Source organism: Falco peregrinus, chromosome Z (assembly GCF_023634155.1).
Source record: "Falco peregrinus isolate bFalPer1 chromosome Z, bFalPer1.pri, whole genome shotgun sequence".
NCBI classification, from domain to species: Eukaryota; Metazoa; Chordata; class Aves; order Falconiformes; family Falconidae; genus Falco; species Falco peregrinus.
In genome coordinates this window covers 59,694,011-59,713,759 of record NC_073739.1, presented here as the reverse complement: position 1 = coordinate 59,713,759, position 19,749 = coordinate 59,694,011, and the positions used below count along the sequence as shown (strand labels likewise).

The following is a 19,749-nucleotide window of genomic DNA, read 5'->3' as shown; positions in this document are numbered from 1 at the left end:
TCACACACAAGATCAAGATTTAAGATCTTTCTTGGATACATCATTAATCTTTTGAAGTAGGAAACTGTTCTGTGCATTTTCTACCATTTCCCTTTTTCAAGGATACTGTTCATGATATAGCAAGTGGACTGCTGATCTTGGTTGGCTAACGTGGTTTGGTATTGCAGTCAGATTAACTGACTAGTGAATAGTCCCAAAACTCTTTTAAGTTCAAAACTTAGCTTATCCAAGACTCTTTTGAGAGCAGTTCTTAGAAACATTAGTATAGGCTCTGGAAGATGGCTGAAATCATATGCCAAAGATTCTGCTGCAGGAATCAAAAAAGCTATGATTGTATTTCCTCATGCATCTGAGGAGAGAAACTGAATTCTGTAACTTTAAAATCAGTTATACCTAATCTAGGAATACAAACTTTTGAATAGAAGACGGAGTTAAGGCTGGTAGAGTGGGCAAATAGTGTATGTTCATGCTTTGGATTTCAGGGAAGTTTTACTTTGAGTTTGTGGATGTGTGAAGCTCTGTTTAGAGGTAATTGTAGCATTCACATAATATGCTTTACCCTGAATGGAAGGCACATTCTCAACTTTAGTGCCATATTAAACGTAATTTCAAGCAAGATCTCAGTTAAATGTTAGCTCATTTACTTAGTGACTTTAAAAACAGGCTAATGGAACTTGTTATCTGGCAGTTTCTTCATTTAAGCTGTTAATACTTTATGAAGATGGCCCTAAACTATATCTGGAATAACGTAAAAAAGAATTATACATGTTCTTTCATACTAAAATACTCACTTTTCTCTGTATGTCTGGAATAACTTCAAAAAGAATTACACATGTTTTCACACTAAAGTACTCACTTCTCTACTGGATTAAATAAACAGGTGGGAATACACAGAGTCCATTTGCAGTTCCTAGCCTGGAATGTTAGTGGTCTCAGTTTTTAATCATTTCCTTCTCCCAGGATTCTGAACTTCTTAGTGATTTTGCAATTTAGAAAAGCTATTAACTACACAAATCATGTGCTACTGCAAACTGTTAAGTGTACTTAATGCAGTTTAACTAAAGACTGTCACTGAAAAGCAATGCCTCTGTTTTGTCCTCCTCCCTTTACCACCTACTGCTTTTGAAAATGTTAGCAGTTCTAGTGATCCTATGACCACAAAGTGAGCCAGATCATTCTACTGATCCTGGTGAAAATAAATTGTGCTTTTAAAAACCAAACAAAATAACAAACTTTGAATGGCATGATTAGTCTTAAATCAACTATGAAACTGCATCCAGGGTGATTGAAAGGACAAGAGAAACCATGGGAACATTTGAATCTATTCCCTGAACTGTCACGCTGTCTCTCCCCTGTCAAAAAGGATGAGAGTACTGGGGTTTTTTTTCTGATAGAGCTGTTATTATGTACTAATTGTCATCAGTTTGAGCTCTAGTTCGAAATCTGGGAAAGTAAAATGTGAGTGCCACCATTATCTGGCATTTCTTCAAGGATGTGTGAAGAAGCATCTCCCACACCTTAACATAGGTGCAATACAGGTACTGAAGACTGGAGAATAAATGCAGGAAATTATCTTTGGAAGCTGGCAGTTGTTGATTCAGAATTAATAGTTAAAAGAGGAAGACTTCCATCTTCCAAAGGCAAGAGTCTTATTTACAGTTCTGTGCCGGCAGTAGAATTACTAGTGTTTGCAGTACTGCTTTCTCCATTATACCCCATTCATACTTTCTTTCCTGGTTGGATTCCAAGATGTAGACCTGGTATAAAGGGCATGCTGTTCTGGTTGCATGACCAACCTGATCTCCTTCTGTGATGAGATGACCCACTTGGTGGATGAGGGAAAGGCTGTGCTTATTGTCTACCTAGACTTTAGTAAAGTCTTTGACACTGTTTCTCACAGCATTCTCCGGGAGAAACAGGCTGTTCATGGCTTGGATGGAAGTACTCTGTGCTGGGTAAAAAAACTGGCTGATGGCCAAGCCCAAAGAGTGACAGCGAATGAAGTTAAATTTAGGTGGTGGCTGGTTACAAGTGGTGTTCCACAGGGCTCAGTACTGGGGCTAGTCCTGATTAATACCTTTATCAAATGAGCTGGACGAGGGGATCGAGTGCACCCTCAGTAAGCTTGCAGATGGCACCAAGCTGGGCAGCAGCGTTGCTCTGCGGGAGGGCAGGAGGCTCTGCAGAGGGGTCTGGACATGCCGGACCGATGGGCCGAGGCCAGCTGGATGAGGTTCAAGAAGGCTCCGTGCCGGGTCCTGCACCTGGGTCACACCAGCCCCACACAGCGCTACAGGCTGGGGCAGAGCGGCTGGAAAGGGCCTGGTGGGAAAGGGCCTGGGGGTGCTGGTCGGCAGCCGGCTGGGCATGAGCCAGCAGTGTGCCCAGGTGGCCAAGGAGGCCAGCAGCACCCTGGCTTGTGTCAGGAGCAGTGTGGCCAGCAGGGCAAGGGAAGGGACTGTCCCCCTGCACTGGGCACTGGTGAGGCTGCACCTCGAACCCCGTGTTCAGGTTTGGGCCCCTCACTGCAGGAGGGACGTAGAGGGGCTGCAGTGTGTCCAGGGAAGGGCCACGGGGCTGGGGAAGGGTCTGGAGCACAGGGCTTGTGAGGAGCAGCTGAGGGAACTGGGGCTGTTCAGCCTGGAGAGGAGGAGGCTCAGGGGAGACCTTACTGCTCTCTACAGCTGCCTGAGAGGAGATTGTAATGAGGTGGGTGTCAAGTGATAGGATGAGAGGAAATAGCTTCAAATTATGCCAGGGGAGGTTTAGAGTTGGTATTAGAATAATTTTCTTGACCAAGGGGGTGGTGAAGCAATGGAACAGGCTGCCCAGGGAAGTGTTTGAGTCAACATCCCTGGAGGTATTTAAAGGACTTACAGACGTGGCATGTACAGATATGGTTTAGTGATGGACTTGGCAGTGTTAGGTAAAAGGTTGGACTTGATGATCTTAGGAATCTTTTCCAACTTAAATGATTCTGTGTTTTTAAATGTACAGTTGTCTCTTTTTGGCAGTGAGGATAGTCAGCAGTTCAGGTTGAGGCTTTAGTGGTTGAAAGTGGCAGAATTTTTTCACATTTCCTGCTAACTGCTTTCCATGTCTGGGATGATTAATAGAATTTAAAATTCTTTAGAATTTAGGAATTCCACGATTCTTGCATACAGAGAAGCCTGCAGGTTCTTATCTTTCAATATTCTGACTCTTACATAATAATTTACTTTTCTTTTCCATGGTAATGTGCAAGTCTTGCAGTATTATATATTCTCTTTGTCTTAGTAAGGTCCTTGTGAGTACAAATTCTGACTAATTAGAACTTCATCAACTTGATTTTAATGAATTTCAGTTCATTAAACTGATTTCCCTTTGTGTCATCATCATCCTTTGTCTGGAAAATAATTATTGCATACCAGATCTCAACAGAATTGAGAGAAGAATAATATTCCGAGATTGCAGTAAAATACATGAGAAAAGACCACATTAATACTTCTGCTGTGGGGGTGTGAAGAAAGTGATTCAATATAAAGACTCTAATGGGATCTAAATTAAAAATATTTTCATAAGAGGCATAAGTTGCTTTATAATTATTTGGAACTCTGCTCCAAATATATTTGTAACCAGCATTTTTTTTGGGGGGGTGGGGGGGGGAAGAAATGTGAGAGCTCAAGCTGTTTGTTTTTTTACAACAGTGATTAATGAGTTAGATGCAATTTCTAACTCTATTCCTGTTGAGTTCAATAGTAATGATGTGCATGCCTGTTAGCAGTCAAGGCAGGGACACTGAAGACTGAATCAATGAAGACTGAATTCTCCTTTTCCTGTTAGAGGAAGCTTCTTCAGTGTATGGTTGAGATGCACTGGGATCAGGAATTTTGTTTTTTGAGTTTCCTGTCCTGTAGACAATGGGAGAAGTTCCATTACTGGTACTCTCAATTTAGCGTACTGAGTTTTTAATTTAAAAGGGTGACTGCTAAGAAGTTGTGTAGACAGAGAAGTAAACATACTAAATGACTTTGGTTGATGCTATGTAAGAAATCTTAAGAGCTTGCTAGGGATTCTGTGGGACACTGAGAGCACTGTTGGCATCAAGTAATAAAAATGAGAAGAAATGTGAAGGGAAGGGGGTTTTGTGTCATTTCAAATTGTACTAAACAGAATAAATGATGTGTTTGATTTATTGTCACATCTACCCTCTCTCCCCCTGCCCCCCTGCCTCCACTGAAGACACTTTTATGGGGTTGCTCTTTTACTACACGTGAGTTTCAACTAAGGCATGCAACAAAGGTTTGGTTACCCTTGCCTAGTTTTCTGAAGACCTATTAAATCAGTCTTTATTTTCATTTCTAGCTATTCTTCCATTCACTTTTGATTTCTTTGCTAGTGCCAGCTAGAATTAAAGATACATTTGTCTCAGAAATAATTATGTCTTTTAAAAAATCAGCAATTGGGTGTATGACTTAATCCTGTTAAAACTGCTGTGTTGAGTTGGATATTGCTTAAAATTGTTGGACAGGGACTTGAGAGACAGACAAGCAGAGCTATTGGTACACTTGATGTTTGTGGCCAGCCAGTCCGTTGTGAATAACCCCAGCTAGCCACAGTAATGTTCTTTGTCTTAGTTGGATGGTCTGGTAACAAAGCAAGATGGAAGAATTTAGGAGAGCAAGGACACACACTTGGATATAACAAGTTGCAGAAGTCAGTAGCTGATTTTTTTTTTAAAAAAATTTAATGTTGAGTAGTCTCAGTATTGGTAATCCAGATCACAGTTTATGGGATCTGACATTCTGTTTTGATCTAATCCTGATGGTTTCTATCTTATTTATCTTTATGTTTGTGGGCTTGTTAATGCTAATTAAATATAAGCATAATGGAACACTATAATTTTTATCTACATCAAAATCATAAATTTGTTTTATCATGTTTCTATAATCAGATATATTCCTTTATATTCTTTTATTTAGTCTTCTGCAGTAGAAGAGAGGTCTAATATACTAATATCTCAAACTTGTAATGAATTCTTCCCATGTGTTGTGTTGGTTTTTAAAGTGACGTTATGCTGATAACTCATAACTTTATTTAAATATAACTGAAGGATTTGTATTATCAGAGAAGGCCAAGCGCAGGATACATAACGTTTTTCCCATCTGATTTATTAAGGAAAAAGCTTGTCCCTTCTTTTGAGATTTGGTATTTTCACAGATAGTTTATATATTGCTAGAGAGGGAGGAATGCACATGATTTGTATCAAGTTTTTAAAAAAGAGGGAATTTTAAACAACTGGCTGTCTTCAGAGATGTAAGTTTTGGATCATAGGCTTCAAGTCCAAAAAAGGACCAATTTTCATACCTAATCTAGTTCATAGAATGTTAATGAAGACATTTAATTTAGAAGTTCATCTCATTTCTAAGGAAATGTTGAATATATTGATAAGCTATTTTTTGTGTCAGTATGTTTACTGCTTTGAGCAAACTGGGGTAGAAGAGCCAATAGCTACTTTTAAAACCATGTATAGATCTTGCAGGAAATTGTGGTGTTGTATGTTACTTCCTTAATGAATAAAACTGGTTGATTCAAATATTTTATATGTTTCTGTCATTTTGTCTTTTGCTAGGATGATGAGGTGGTGGAAGAATACAATGAAAATAACTTCTATCAATCTGATGAAGAACAGAAAGAAAAGGTTCAGAAAGTGAAAAACACCTATACTATGGACCCAGATCACAGGCTGCTGTTACGAAATACAAAACCCTTGCTTCAAAGCCGAAATGCTGCTGTATGACATTCCTTTTTTATTAAAATGTTAAACTATTAAATATCTTTGCTTCTAGAAAATTTCAAAGTTTGAGAAGTAAGATCTGCACCTCTTTTAAGTACTACAGAGCATTATCACCACTTTTATAGGAGAAGTACAGTGGTTCTTTTTTGAAATCTGCTTAGCTTCTAAGTAAAACACCTGAACCGAGTGTGATATATGCTCCAAATATTAAGGATGAACAAAATACTAGAGAAAACACAAGAACATTTGAATCAAACTGCTATAGCATGTGATAACTATAGCATAGCTAGTTTTTAATGCTGAAGTTCTCAGCAACTAGGATGGCACAAACTGCCAGTTTTGGTGGTAGAAATTCACAAAGGAAATCATAGTTGTTACTGGTTCACAAAGTTGTGTTTTCCTTTGAGTCTCACATGTCAAAAATAGACAGTTGCATGCATAAATTCGTTGTCCATCCAAACAAGATTCTTAGTGTTGATGCCTTAGAGGGTTCTAGGCTAGATATGACATCATGAGTATAACATGCTCTGCGCTATTTCCCTGAGATTTCAGGATACAGGTAAATTTTTAGAATTAGAAAAAAGCATGCTGATGGTGAATCATTGTGATGTTACTCAGATCACAGAACTTTATTTCTTATCTCAGTTTGTCTTGTTAATCAAGTTTAGGTGTCTTTGGGAAAAGAATTCCAGTGATAATGAGTATTCATATCATTGCAAAAAAAGTTATTGCACCATGGTTAGTCACCTCCCAACCAGTCCTTGATAAGCTAAACAGATGAGGTTCTTGTTTCTCACCTGGAATGTATTTCTAGATTCTGATTAATATCTAACTCTTTTCAAAACCACTTATAATCTGCCAGAATATTTTTGAAATAAATTGAAAACAGTTTTACAGTAATAGTTGTGTTACAGCACAGCCTTTTGCTAAAATTACTGTTCAATGTCTATATGGTATTTCCTCATTTCACGCAAAGACAAAGTACGTTTACCATCGCACTGCACTGAGAACAAGTTCAGTTGCTTATCCTCCACGTTCCATAAATCATTTTTCTTTTTATCTGTTAAATATGGTATTGATTCTCACATTTATGATCTTTAACTTTCCGACATTGAAGTTAACTGAGATGTTTAAGTGCAGTTTGTCAAGTGAAACCATGCTGCTTTGAATTGCTATTACACAATTCTTGTACCATTCACAGAATATATCAGCAATTAAATTTTACTTTCACTTTGACCTCAGATTTTTGTCAGTAATAAAAGAACCCTTTAGTTTATTGCTAAAAATCTTCCAGTTATTTCCTCTTCCCAGATGTTTTTAATTGCTTTTTATTGTTTAATAATAATTTTGGTTTCACTGGTACTAAGTTTTAAGATACCAAGTCAGGTGTCATAACAGTGGCTTTACTTGGAGTCTCCTTTCTATGATTTGCTTTCTTTAGAACAGAAAGTTTACCATGACATTATTGTAGGGTCAGTTGTGACATGACTTAGTCATTAGCAGGAAGTTCATAATCTGTCTTATGAGAAAACTTGAAAAGAAAAAAAAAATCATGGGTTTTAAGTTGCTTGTATGTCAGTCTTCTGCTTTTTTGCTAGCTGGATTGTTGATACTCAGCCCTGTAGTTTTTACTTTCTGTTGGATTTGAGACCTTAGAAGTTGCCAGTAAAGGTAACAGTCATTTTCTAAATTGGCTAGTAGAATAATGGAATGAAAGATTTTAAGTGGAAACTAAACAATAGGTAATATTGAACCTGTACTTAATAAAAATAAAAGCACAAAATTCGCAAACTTACAGAAGTTTTAAACAGTATTTCCGCATTGACTTGTACAGTTCATGTTAGCAATACTTACTAAAAACGATACAAGCATGTTTGCAATTTGAATTACCTACATTTTTTCTCTTTGTCCCTCTTCCTCTGTCTTTCTGTATATTATAGTATACAATGAAAGTTGGGAGGGATGAGAGGTACTTAATTAGCTTTGATTTTAGAAACGAAAGAATCTTTCTTCTGATTTGTTTTCCCTCAATCTGCTTTGTTAATTTCAAATGCATGCACTTGGCTTTCCAAAGAAGAGTGAGCTGGTAGTTCTGTAGGTCTGAAGCAAATGTGATAGATACATACGATGATTTGAAGTTGATGTGCTGGTCTGAATGTTATTCTTTTAGGTGGTAATGGCAGTTGCGCAGCTTTACTGGCATTTGGCGCCAAAATCCGAAGCTGGTATTGTTTCTAAGTCACTGGTGCGTTTGCTCCGTAGTAATAGGTAGGTGAAGTCCGTTCTTTACATTGCTATGTCTACTTTTTTGTGAAAGTTTTTTGTACATACTTGTTTAGCTATAGTTACAAGAATGAAACTATTGCACTGGTACAGAGTTTCATTTTTAAATTGTTCTTTAATATTACTTAACAAATGATGATCATTAAAAGTAATTCTATCATTTTCATTATTACATCCAGTGATCATTCAGTATCGTGTTTCATTCTTAATTATGACTTTCATTCTGAGAAGAATCAGAGCTGCCTAGTTAGCATACAAATAGAGGCTGTACTAACTAGTTTGCTTAGTTTCTTGATTTTTTTAAATTATTGGAAGTTACTGGGATTTTAATTATATTGGAGTTCCTTACTGTCTTGCTAAGCACTAAAGAAGTCTTCAGTCCTGCACTTGATATTGAAGACTTCTTGTTGACAGAGAAGCTATGAAACATACTTGTTAAAATGCCACTTGATGCTGCTGAATCCCCTGTTTTTCCTTAATCCTTGGACTGTTTTTAAACAGCAAGTTTGTATTTCATTCAGGTCACCTAATTTGGACTTTTATAATCTTCCGTGTCACCTTGTCTGCTTTCCTGTGAAGGTTTCACTGGCTACACATTTCATAAGATTGATAATACTTTTTTTTTTTCTTAGCATTTACTAGTTTTAGCATAATTTGCCAATGTTTACTGCATAAAAGTAGGGCTTTTCCCTTCAGTTTTGAAATTTTGAACTTTCATATATCTGTGTGAAAAGCTTTGAAGGGAGTGATAAGAGACAAAATATTAAAAGATGTTTTCAGATTAATTTCTAACTAAACATGGTATTTTTGCCTTGAACTGCACTGTGAAAATAATCTGTTTTTTAAAGTTGGTCATGTCAAACAAACAAAAGCTTTTAAAATAATCACTTTTGTTGTGTCTGACAATATAACTCAGATGGACTTCATGGTGACTGGATTTACAGAAGTTAGAGCTCTTTCTCTGTAAACTTCTGCAGCTCACCCTTGGATAATGTCTCTGTCATGTGAAAGTTGGTAAAGAAGTAAAATTGGGCTTGGTCATGCTTTTATTTCAGATAAAAGTGAATCACTGATATTTTTGTGTTTGGTTTTATAGTACAGTATGCTTCTTATTCTCTTTATACAAAGATAAGTAAAATGCCCAAAGCGGTGTGGCATATATGCAGGTAATGTGTCGAACTAAAGTCATACTCATGGGCTGAAAGGATTATTTTTGCATGTTGCTTACTTACACTCATATTTCATCAAAAGAGAAGTCACATCTTTCCTGTACCTCAACTAGTACTTAAAATGGTGCTGGTCTTGTGATTTTCCTATGTTGAATGGCTTGTGTGTTCTCTGTTGCCAGTCTCTGTGAAACACTTCTGCTATTAGAGCCACTTTGAAATAAGCTTTTGCTGTTTGCCCTTCAAGTTATATGCCTATGGCCTTTAAATTAATGTCAAATACACTATAATCTAGTTAGGGTGAGAGTGCCTGGAAGAGCATTTCACAGCTATTTCCAATCTTGGTTCATCATATGCTGCTGACTATTTCCATGTACCTATGTAAGAATTACATAAAAATAGGTTTAAAAGATATTAAATACTTCTCTGTTATTACTTTTCTTTGTAAGCAACAGCTGTAATTACCACAGAGTTAGCAGACAGTTTTGAATAAGCGGAAATAATGGATGTGATGATTTCTCTATTAGGATGCGATTTGCATCATGAAAGAATTTAAGCACTTATGGTTCAGAAAAATTGCATGTAAATTATTAATTAGTTTCTAAGCAATTGATGGCAGAAACTCTGTTGTTTAAAAGCTTTAGACTAGTACCCAGATTTCTTTTTGCTCACTCTTGCTGAGGCTTTTAAACTAATAACGTTAATGATAAGAATAGCCTCGAAACATATTTAATGGTTTTGTGTTTAGAATATTACATAATTCTGTTGTTTGTATCTTGACAAAGGCTATTATATTAAAATGCTGCTTTTTCATAGATGTGTATGCCTGCCTGTGTATACTCTTTAAGTCACAAGAAATCCTGACTGTTTTTGAGAATGACTAGGAAATTTTTTTAAGACCAAAAAAATCATACCAGATCTTGCTAGATGTACAGGCATTAGCAGTTCTTGTAACTAATGCAGTCATTTCCACACTACAGATAAAACCCATGTGGCTTTGTTCTCAACTGTGGCATCCTGAAATATTTATTTCAATATGGTAGACAAAATAATAATGGTTTTGTGAGCTAATTCTGGAGATGCCAGAATGGTGATGTTTTGAATGAATTTTCGGTTTAAACAAAGACTCAAGGCTGCAAGAAGCTTCGCACCATTGCACTGGTATCAGTGATTTTTTTTTTTTGCGTATTGAACTTTTTAAAAATGAGAGCCTGATTTCATAATGCATCTTCCTGTGAAGCAGATGATGCACTTGTAGCAGTGGGCAATAAGCTTTTTCCTTCTATGTTTGTGCCAAGTCAAATGTGTAACTAACTTTGGATTAAAATAGAATTGGACTTTCTTTGCAATGTTACATTATTCTCTGTATTTGTAGTTCTGCAGAATAATTCTTGGTTTTCTTTTCAAATTCTAGGGAGGTGCAGTATATTGTTCTGCAAAATATTGCCACTATGTCAATTCAGAGAAAGGTACACCCTATTTAGTTTTTTCTAAATCACATTTTATATGAAACATGGGTGAGCTACTTAAATATGTTCTGCTTTTCAGGGCATGTTTGAACCTTATCTGAAGAGTTTCTATGTCAGATCAACTGATCCAACAATGATCAAAACATTGAAGGTGAGTTTAAAAGTGTATTTGTCTATATACTGCTGGACAAATCTGTTTAACAGGATCTGTTTGCGCTGATATGACATGCACCATTCTGTGCTGTTCCTGGGTTTGTTTTTTTTTACTAAGAAGTGTAGAGCTGCGGCTTTTAGTTAAGTCCACAAGTGTCTTTCAGGCTTGTCAGGCTATCTGAAGGTTCTGTTGTTACCATGTTGGTACCAGATGGGTTATGTTTTCCCCTAGAGCTTTTGGTACCTTTCAGTGATACAGAGCATTACTGTTCTTATCTAACCAGCCATTCAGACATTTGGAATTCGGCTGTTTTCATGGGAGGAAGAATCTTCTCAAATAGAGAAATGATATCACACAGTCTTTGATACTGTTAGCTTTAAAAGAGTTTAAATCTGTTTCCCTGAACAAAATGGGATAGTGTTAAGAGTCCCAAATTCCCTTTGAAGTCAGAATTTGACATGAGAGGTACTTTAGGCTTTCCTCAAGGACACATCTCAATGCATATTTTAGGCTGTTGTTTTCTTGTTTTCTCTATTCTTAGTCTTTAATGGATGTGAAATCCTTGACAAAACAATAGCTAAAAAATTGTATACTACTATGTGCCTTTCCTCTTGTTTTGCTTTGGATTGTCACAGGCACTTGTGTTTAGGATTGGAAGGTACAGGTTTTTTTAAAGAAACGTAATTTTTTCCTTATTTTTCTTTTACATCCATATTGCACCCTTGTTACATGTACAGAACGGTGCGGTCCAAGATGGCTATGCCCAACCCATCATATTTTTATTAGTCCAGCATTATATCTAAGTACACTTGAGGCAGTTGGAGGCAAAAAGATCTTTCCCGCATTTAATGATCATGAAAACTGTTGGGAATACTAGTAAGACAGTGTTATTCAGGAAAAGTCCCTCCTGAAATACTTGAAAGTTGATAAATTCCCATATTAATTGATAATATAACAGTGAAGAGGTCAAGAAGTAAAAATTGGGAGATTTACTTTCATTATCTTAGTTCTTGTTGTCCTATATTTTTCAGCCACCCTACTACTGTTATATACATAAGAAAATGTTGTGCTTTTCTCCACCTCCTACCCCTGTAGTTCCTTCTTACTTTCTTTAAGACAGGAGGATGAGACCTATGGCAGTATTTAAGATGTAGGAGCACCCTGGAATTCATCTGCTGCACTGTTTAGATTTCTGGTTTGTCCTCTGTTCCTTTCCCAATGTTTGCTTTTTTGATTGTTGCTTAGCGTTGAGCTTATATTTTCATGGAGTTACTGATTTTAATCGCAGATTCTCAGTTGTAATTAGTAGCAGTCAGCTCTGAGCCTATAATTTTCTGTAAAGTTAAGGTTTTCCCCAGTTATGAACATTACTTTGCATTTATTTGCATGTGATTTTTTTTTGCCATTTTATCAACCAGTCACCTAATACTTGAAGTTTTTATACAGCTTTTCATAATCAGCCTTCGTCTTCGTTTCTCTGAAAACTGTAGAGTCAGTTGAAAACTTTGTCACCTGTTCTCTCATTACTTTCATAGTTCATATATGAATCTGTTGAAAAGTAAAAGAACAGCCAAGATATTTGTGGGCTTCTATTGATAGCCTTCCTGCACTGTAAAGCAGTCTCTTCCCCCCGGCCTCTGACTTTCCCTCTTTCATTATCCACTTGCTTCATATGCTATGCTAGAGATATATCTTTAAGAGCCTTATCAAATTTCTTCTGAAGTACAGGTGGACTGTTACCAATTAAGTGTCCTTGCCTGTGTGCCTCCAACTTAAAAACTACTAACAGATCTATGAGGCATGATTTCCCTTTACAGAGGCAGAGTTGTCTTTTTCTTTAGTTTACCTCATTCAGATTGTATTGAAATTCTTTCTTCAAAGTTAGAACAGCCTAGAAGCATAGCATCTTAACAATATATGCCAAATGTTGTATACTGTCCTCTTTCTTGCTCACCAGGATCAAAGTAGAGGCCTTTCAGGGTCTGATGTTGTTGACGTTGATTAAGATCTGAGGAGTCTTGTAAATGCAGCTGTTTCTTTCCTGAGTTTAAAGGTCTTTTATTGCATTTCATTTGAATATAATGGACACTTTAGTTCTCCCCAGCTGCAGTTGTGATTTCTGATATTTCTTTTTACAGTGTCACATGATTCTTAAACGCTAAGGCCTATTGTATAACATTGGAAACCATGCTGACAGAAGCATTTCAAAACCATTTGATATGCAATGCAACACTAAAGCTTGTAGAAAGTCCATCACTGAACCGTAGAGTCCTGTTTTGAAAACCTTGCATGCACTTGCAAAGAAAATATTCCTCTTGAGTGCAATGCTGCTACCAGTTTATACTAAAATATAGTATACTCTGTTGAATTTTAAGTGGTATTTTTCATAGTATTAGCTTTTATTTATATACAATAAAAGTATAGTGTATAAGTGGTACTGTTTATAATATTTTATTCTAGGTTCTGATAAAATATCTTTTTTTGTTGTAGCTTGACATCTTGACAAATTTAGCAAATGAAGCCAACATATCAACTCTGCTTCGAGAATTTCAGGTTTGTACAAAAGTGTATTCTTTTTATATGAAACTCTCTGTTGGCCAATTGCCATTGTTGGATGTTTCATCTAGATTCTTAGTCTTAAATGTTTCAAGTTAAAAGTCTTTTCCAGGATGAAGTGTTCTCAGAATGGAAATGAAACTGTCTTATATCATAGTGGATAGTGGAGCTTTTTATATGTGAGAAGGGGTTTCAATGTTTTGTTTCTCACTCTTCTTCCAGCTACCAAAAAAAAAAAAGTTATGAGAAACTCAATCATTCCAAAATCCTTAAAACAACTAGATGATAGGGTCTTAATTTTAGCATTTATTTCCAACCTCATTTCTGTAATTTGATGAAATAGTATTATCTCCAATGTCTGTTTGTCTGTCAGCAAGATGTTCTGCCTATATTGTGAAACAGTGTCTGCGCTTCTTTCTTTCCTCTTTGCTTATGACATCTGTTTTCATTGCTTCAGTTCTTTGGCTGGATTTCTCTGAAAGGTACTGGTTCTCAGGCAGGTAGGTTATTCATAGTTTCACAGATGCTTCTGGTTAAATGAACTGAAACCTTTCTGAAGAGAGAGCTCATCAACTCCTCCAACCTTGCACACAAACTAATTGCAGTTTTTGGGTAATTGCCCCTTGCCCCAAGCTTTCTTCAAATCAGAGGTTTGCATGGCCATGGGTGACCAAAGCTGTCAAGAAAATGTCTGCCAAAAGTGACAATGAGGTGAAAAAGGTAGAACTTCTACTGTACAATGTAGCTTTCTAGATTGAATTTGTTACACAGTATGTCTGTCTTATGAGGGTAATACAGTAAGTCTCTGGCTGAAAAGACTTGTATATTGACTAATGAAAAATCCTGTTTCCATAGACGTATGTGAAAAGCCAAGATAAACAGTTTGCTGCAGCTACAATTGAGGCTATAGGCAGATGCGCAACTAACATCACCGAAGTGACTGACACATGCCTTAACGGCCTCGTGTGTTTGCTGTCCAACCGGGATGGTAAGCTACATATTCTATTTTCTGAGTATTTGATAACATGAAGCCTTTTCTTAATGAGAAACACACAGGACAGGTCATGTTAAAAAGTATATGTGAGTTGACTTTTAAAGGAATTGAGCTGACATGACTGGATAAAATAGGCTTTCTGGGGCTTCTTGTTTGAAGCACTTCAGAAGGCTCTCTCAATCGCTGGTACTTATTTTCTCTTTTGTTAGTGAAAGTAATTCCTTGTGGCCTGCAATTACATGGTTACCTGTTTTTTCTTAAAACGCTGTAATTATTAAAGTGTGCTGTTGTGATTATCAGAGATGACAATAGTTTCACTGTTAAATGTTTAGTTGCATCAAAACAGGTAGCCTGTAGAGGGTGCTGAAAGCTTGGAATTTTTTTCAGTGCATCAATACCTAACTGAAAAAACACAGTAAATAGTTTTAGGCTAAACAGCCCCAAATCTGGCTTGATTTTGTAATCTAGCCTTCTGTTATTTCTATATAGTGAAACAGAAAGTCACTGAGAAACACAACGAGGAGCAGATAAAGTCAAATAGGATATAGCAGCACTGTAGATCAGTACCTGATAGTATTGTGTATTCTTACCAGTTACCAATGAATATTGCACAGAATAAGTCAATAACAGAACTGGAAGATCATTGTACAATGTACAGTCTACATGAGTAAGGTTAAATATTGGAAATAGAGTTAAGAAAGACATAATTAAAAATAATAATGTCAGGAAAGAGGAAAAGCATGGTTTTGGGGTGGCCTGGAGCAATTAAGAGTTGTTCATGGAAAACAGGTGAGATCTCCTGTAAGCTTTGAAAAGCAGCATTAATTCCTCTCCATATCTACTGGACATATTTTTCATGGTAATCCTAAGAAGGCCTTTATTAGGGACATAACTTTGGCAGCATGTAGTTATCCTGTGACCCACTGATACACTCAGAGCTTTCTCATATTTAGTCGTCCTTCTCCCCCACTTCACCTTTTATCAGAAATTCCTGCGATACCTCAGTGTATAGCTTGATAGTTTGAATATATGTAACTTTACTTGCTTAGTGTTCCAGACCTTACATTGCTTTATGCTTTTCTGGTTATCAGCTGTGTTTAAAATATCTTCCCATGTTGTGTTACAAGGCCATGTCTGCACACTGCACCTTTTTGTATTATATTCAGCAATGACCGTATTAAAAATACAGGCTTTAGAACTTGTTCTTGGTTCTGCTTAATTCTACTAACATCTTCTTAATCAGTAGGGTCCTTTCAGCATGTACAAATCCTCATGTTTTTTCAGTCTTAAATAAAATAATACAACTATCACTTCAGAATACCGAGTTTCTTACTTAATAATCCTTTCCATTTTCTTGTCTGTGTTCTTCTTTTTGCTAAGAAGGAACCAAGAGGAGAAAACATTTTTTTTTTTTGCCATAGCTTCTCAATTTAATATTTTCTTTAAAGTAATTCCATATACACACACACACATATGCACATGAATGTATACAGAGGTCTGTCTCAATAAGATTAGTTTTCTTGACTGTTTCTAAGTAGTTGTCTAGCAAATAAAATTATCGTCTTGTGCTTACTGTTCTGAAAGACTGCAAAGGATATATTGAAGATCTTTTAAACCTGGCAGCTGGCAAATTGCTTTACCATAGCTGCAGTGTCTTTATTCCTTCTTTCAAAGAATGAATAGAATGGCATAATTTACATGGTACCTTTCCTGAGGTTGCAGGAAATTACTGATAGTCACAGCTTACTAAACGTAAAAAGAGTTTGGGGCATAGTAAGGGAGAAAAAAAAGAGATTTAGCCTGTGTAGGAGAATAGATTTAAGAGTCTTGGTTAATCTTGCTTTCCTCCAACTTTCACCCTTAAAGTGTGCAATTTGTTTGCCGTGCTCCTTCTTCCATGTTGTTCAAAGCCTGAAAGCAGTTCTGCTGTCTTTGCGTAGTGTAAAGCCCAAGAGGGTAAATCCAGCAGGTTCAGAGGTCCCTGAAAGCAGACTTGGCTCTGCTTTCTCTGCACTTTTTCTTAATATGGAGAACTCACTGGAGTGCAGAAGAGAGGTGGCAAAATTAAACTCTACCAAAAAAAATAGGATCCTGAAGAACAAGCTTGTTGCAAAACCACCTTGTAATTCTACACTGTTGTTCTGGAAAGGCCTTTGCTGTAGGTACAACCCAACAGCCAAGATATCTTGGCTGTATCTGGCACAGGAGCTGCCATTAATCATTCTGGAACTTGGGTGCTGAAAGGTAGTGTGTCATTACACAAAACAATCTCTTCAGGAGTCCAGCTGGGATAACTCTTCACAGAGCCCTTTTGAGTGTCTGATCATTGAACTCTCTAGTTTCGCATGTGCTTCTGTGATTCAATTTTTTTATTTTTTTCTTTACCACAGCTCCCAGCTTCCTTGAGCAGGGGAAATTTGACTTTAAACAAAGCACTCATAAATATACAAAAAATTCCAAGGGCAGTTATTGACTTCCCCAGAGCCTTGTTTCTGGAGGCCATGTTGAGGGCTGAGAATTATTTTCCTTCTTCATCTGCCGAAGGAGGTACAAAATGAAAAGTTATTTTGTCTCTTTGGTGTGACATTTGGCATTTGACTGATGCATTTCCTTTAAGCAGTTGTCTTGATAATTTCAACTGACTAGTGGTCCCACTATGACATAGAAGTTGTTTTAGACGTAAGAGACAGATGGGATTATAGGAAATCTCTTTTTTGTGTCTGTGCTGTATATACTAGAGATCCTTCGGGTTTTTCTCAGATGGGTGACTTATTTTCTGTTGAAAGTTGCAGCTTGAATGTAAAGCAAATTGTAGGATATACAACTAAAACAAATTTTTTGCCTTCAGTCTATCCAAATTTGAACACACAGGTAGTAAAATCACTGGAACTGTTAATAAGTCAGGTAACTACTACCTATCTATTGTAATTACTCTTAGAATGAGGTAGAAGAAAATCAACTCGTCATAGTGTTAGTTTATATGTATTACTGTGGTGTCAGAGTTCTGTTATTTATAAGGGTGGAAAAATTTATCAGCTAAAATTTTACCTTAGACTTCAGACAGTTCTGAAAAGCAGAAACTTAAATATTTTCTGGATACTTAGCTCTAATAATTGCCTTTTAGCCTTAGTTTTAACCATTTGGATAACCTTTTAAGAACCCAAATAATCATAAATTATAAAACGGTTTGGTTGAAAGGGACCTTTAAAGGTCATCTAATCCAACCCCTCTGCAGTGAGAAGGGACATCTTCAACTAGATCAGGTTGCTCAGAGCCCCATCTAATCTGACCTTGAATGTTTCTGGGGATGGGGTTACCAGCTCTCTGGGCAACCTCTAACACTGTCTCACCACTCTCACAGTAAAAAAATGTCTTCCTAGTGTCTAATCTATATCTACCTTCTTTTAGTTTAAAACCATTACCCCTCGTGCTATCACTACAAGCCCTACTAAAAAGGCTGTCCCCATCTTTCTTATAAGCCCCCTTGAAGTATTGAAAGGCTGCAGTAAGTTCACCCTGGAGCCTTCTCCAAGCTGAACAACCCCAGCTCCCTCAGCCTTTCCTCATAGGAGAGGTGCTCCATCCCTCTGATCATTTTTGTGTCCTTCCTCTGGAACCTCTCTCTCCAACAGGTCCACATCTTTCATGTGCTGAGGACTAAAGAGTTGAACGTGGTACTCCAGGTGGGGGTCTCACCAGAGCAGATTAGAGGGGCAGAATCACCTCCCTCAACCTGCTGTCCACGCTTCTGGTGATGCAGCCTGGGATACGCTTGGTTTTTGGGGCTGCAAGTGCAGGTTGCTGGCTCATATCCAGCTTTTCATCCACCGGTACCAAGTCCTTCTCTTCAGGGCTGCTCTCAATCCCTTCATGCCACCGCCTGTGTTGGTGCCAGGGTTTGCCCTAACCCAGGTACAGGACCTTACATTTGGCCTTGTTGAGCCTCCTGAGATTCACATGGGCCCACTTCTCAAGCTTGACCAGGTCCCTCTGGATGGCATCTCATCTCTGGTGTGTCAGCCTCACCACTCAGCTTGGTGTCATCTGCAGATCTGGTGAGGGTGCACTTAATCACTTGTACAGCCTTGCTATGGGATTCAGTTGGTATATTCCTTCCAAAAACAGTTGATGCAGTTTTGCTGCTTTTAGAAACAGTGATTATACAAACAATAGATTTTTGGATAAATTACTGATCTTCAGTCACATGTTCCAGTTTCTGCAATTATCGGTTAATGTAGCTGGAAGAAAATTTGACTCAACATCAATGGGATCAAATGTGGTGTTTCAGAATGCAGCTTCTGAATTTCTCTGATAATACACTCCTCACTAAGGTCTTTTTCTGAGTTTCTGTTACAATGTGGCCAAATTGTCAATTACAAAAAAAAGTCTGTAATTCAGTACCCACTTGTTACTCTCCACTACGTTGTTAATTTTTTGTATACATCATTATGTGGCAAAATGAAACATATGACTGAATATATTTTAGGTTTTTGATAAGTCATCAAACTCCAGAGTTTTCAGAGATTATCCTACTCAGAGTAGCCATTTCCATATTGCTTCAGAATTGTTTGAAGAAAACTAGCAGTGAATATGATACTAATATTTTTACTATGACTCATGAAAATCCTAGTGATACCTCTTGTAGTCATCTTTATTGGTAAAGGCAGTCCTGATCAGATTCTCTGTGACATTTAGTCTTTAAGAGTTCAATTTACTTTTTATGACCCTTTAGATATCATAGAATTTGTACTCTGTTTTGAAATTCTTGTGTTCGTTTATCGTTGCCTTGTATGCACTTTTTCTTTGATAATTCTAGCAGTTATGTTTTAAGATTTTTTCCTGCCTGTTCAGAATGCCAATGTTATCTTCCCCTTTTGTGGGTGGGTTGTTTGTGTTGTCTTTGGATCTAAATGCATGTTTTATTTCAGCTTATTTTTGGGAATCTTCATGTGTGCACAGCAGGCTTTAAAGAGCCTCTCTTTTTATCTGGACTGTGTCAGTCCTTATTCTAATACAAAATCATTTTGCTTTTGCTTGTATTTTTTTGGTATCCAGACTCCTGTGAAAGGAACCATACTAATTTACTTGCTTACAGTTTTGGTTCAGTTCTTTAAATTTGCTCCCACAGATTGCATTAAAGTAGTTCCTATGGTGACACTTCATGTACTGCACTTCATTTTATCATGGTCAGTTAGTTCTACATTCTCAACAAATGTTTTTAATAATGACTTCATGTCCACTCAGTTTTTGGGGTTCAGTTTTATTTTGCTAATGAATGAGTAGTATCAGAAAACATCTAATGATCAAGGTTGTCTTGGCAATGTCCCCCACTCTAAATATTCCAGATTGTA

The 19,749-nt window shown here is 37.0% G+C and overlaps 1 protein-coding gene across 5 annotated transcripts in view; it reads left to right on the top strand.

Annotated features, from left to right (window-relative positions):
- Window positions 1–19,749, top strand: part of AP3B1 (adaptor related protein complex 3 subunit beta 1) — a gene marked incomplete in the record, with an annotated part of 161,665 nt that overhangs the window by 56,011 nt on the left and 85,905 nt on the right. For all 5 annotated transcript variants that reach the window (XM_055790735.1, XM_055790732.1, XM_055790734.1 and 2 more), the window contains 6 exon segments: window positions 5,612–5,773; window positions 7,947–8,044; window positions 10,640–10,694; window positions 10,774–10,845; window positions 13,339–13,401; window positions 14,260–14,392. In XM_055790735.1, the coding sequence (XP_055646710.1) occupies window positions 5,612–5,773; window positions 7,947–8,044; window positions 10,640–10,694; window positions 10,774–10,845; window positions 13,339–13,401; window positions 14,260–14,392 (583 nt within the window).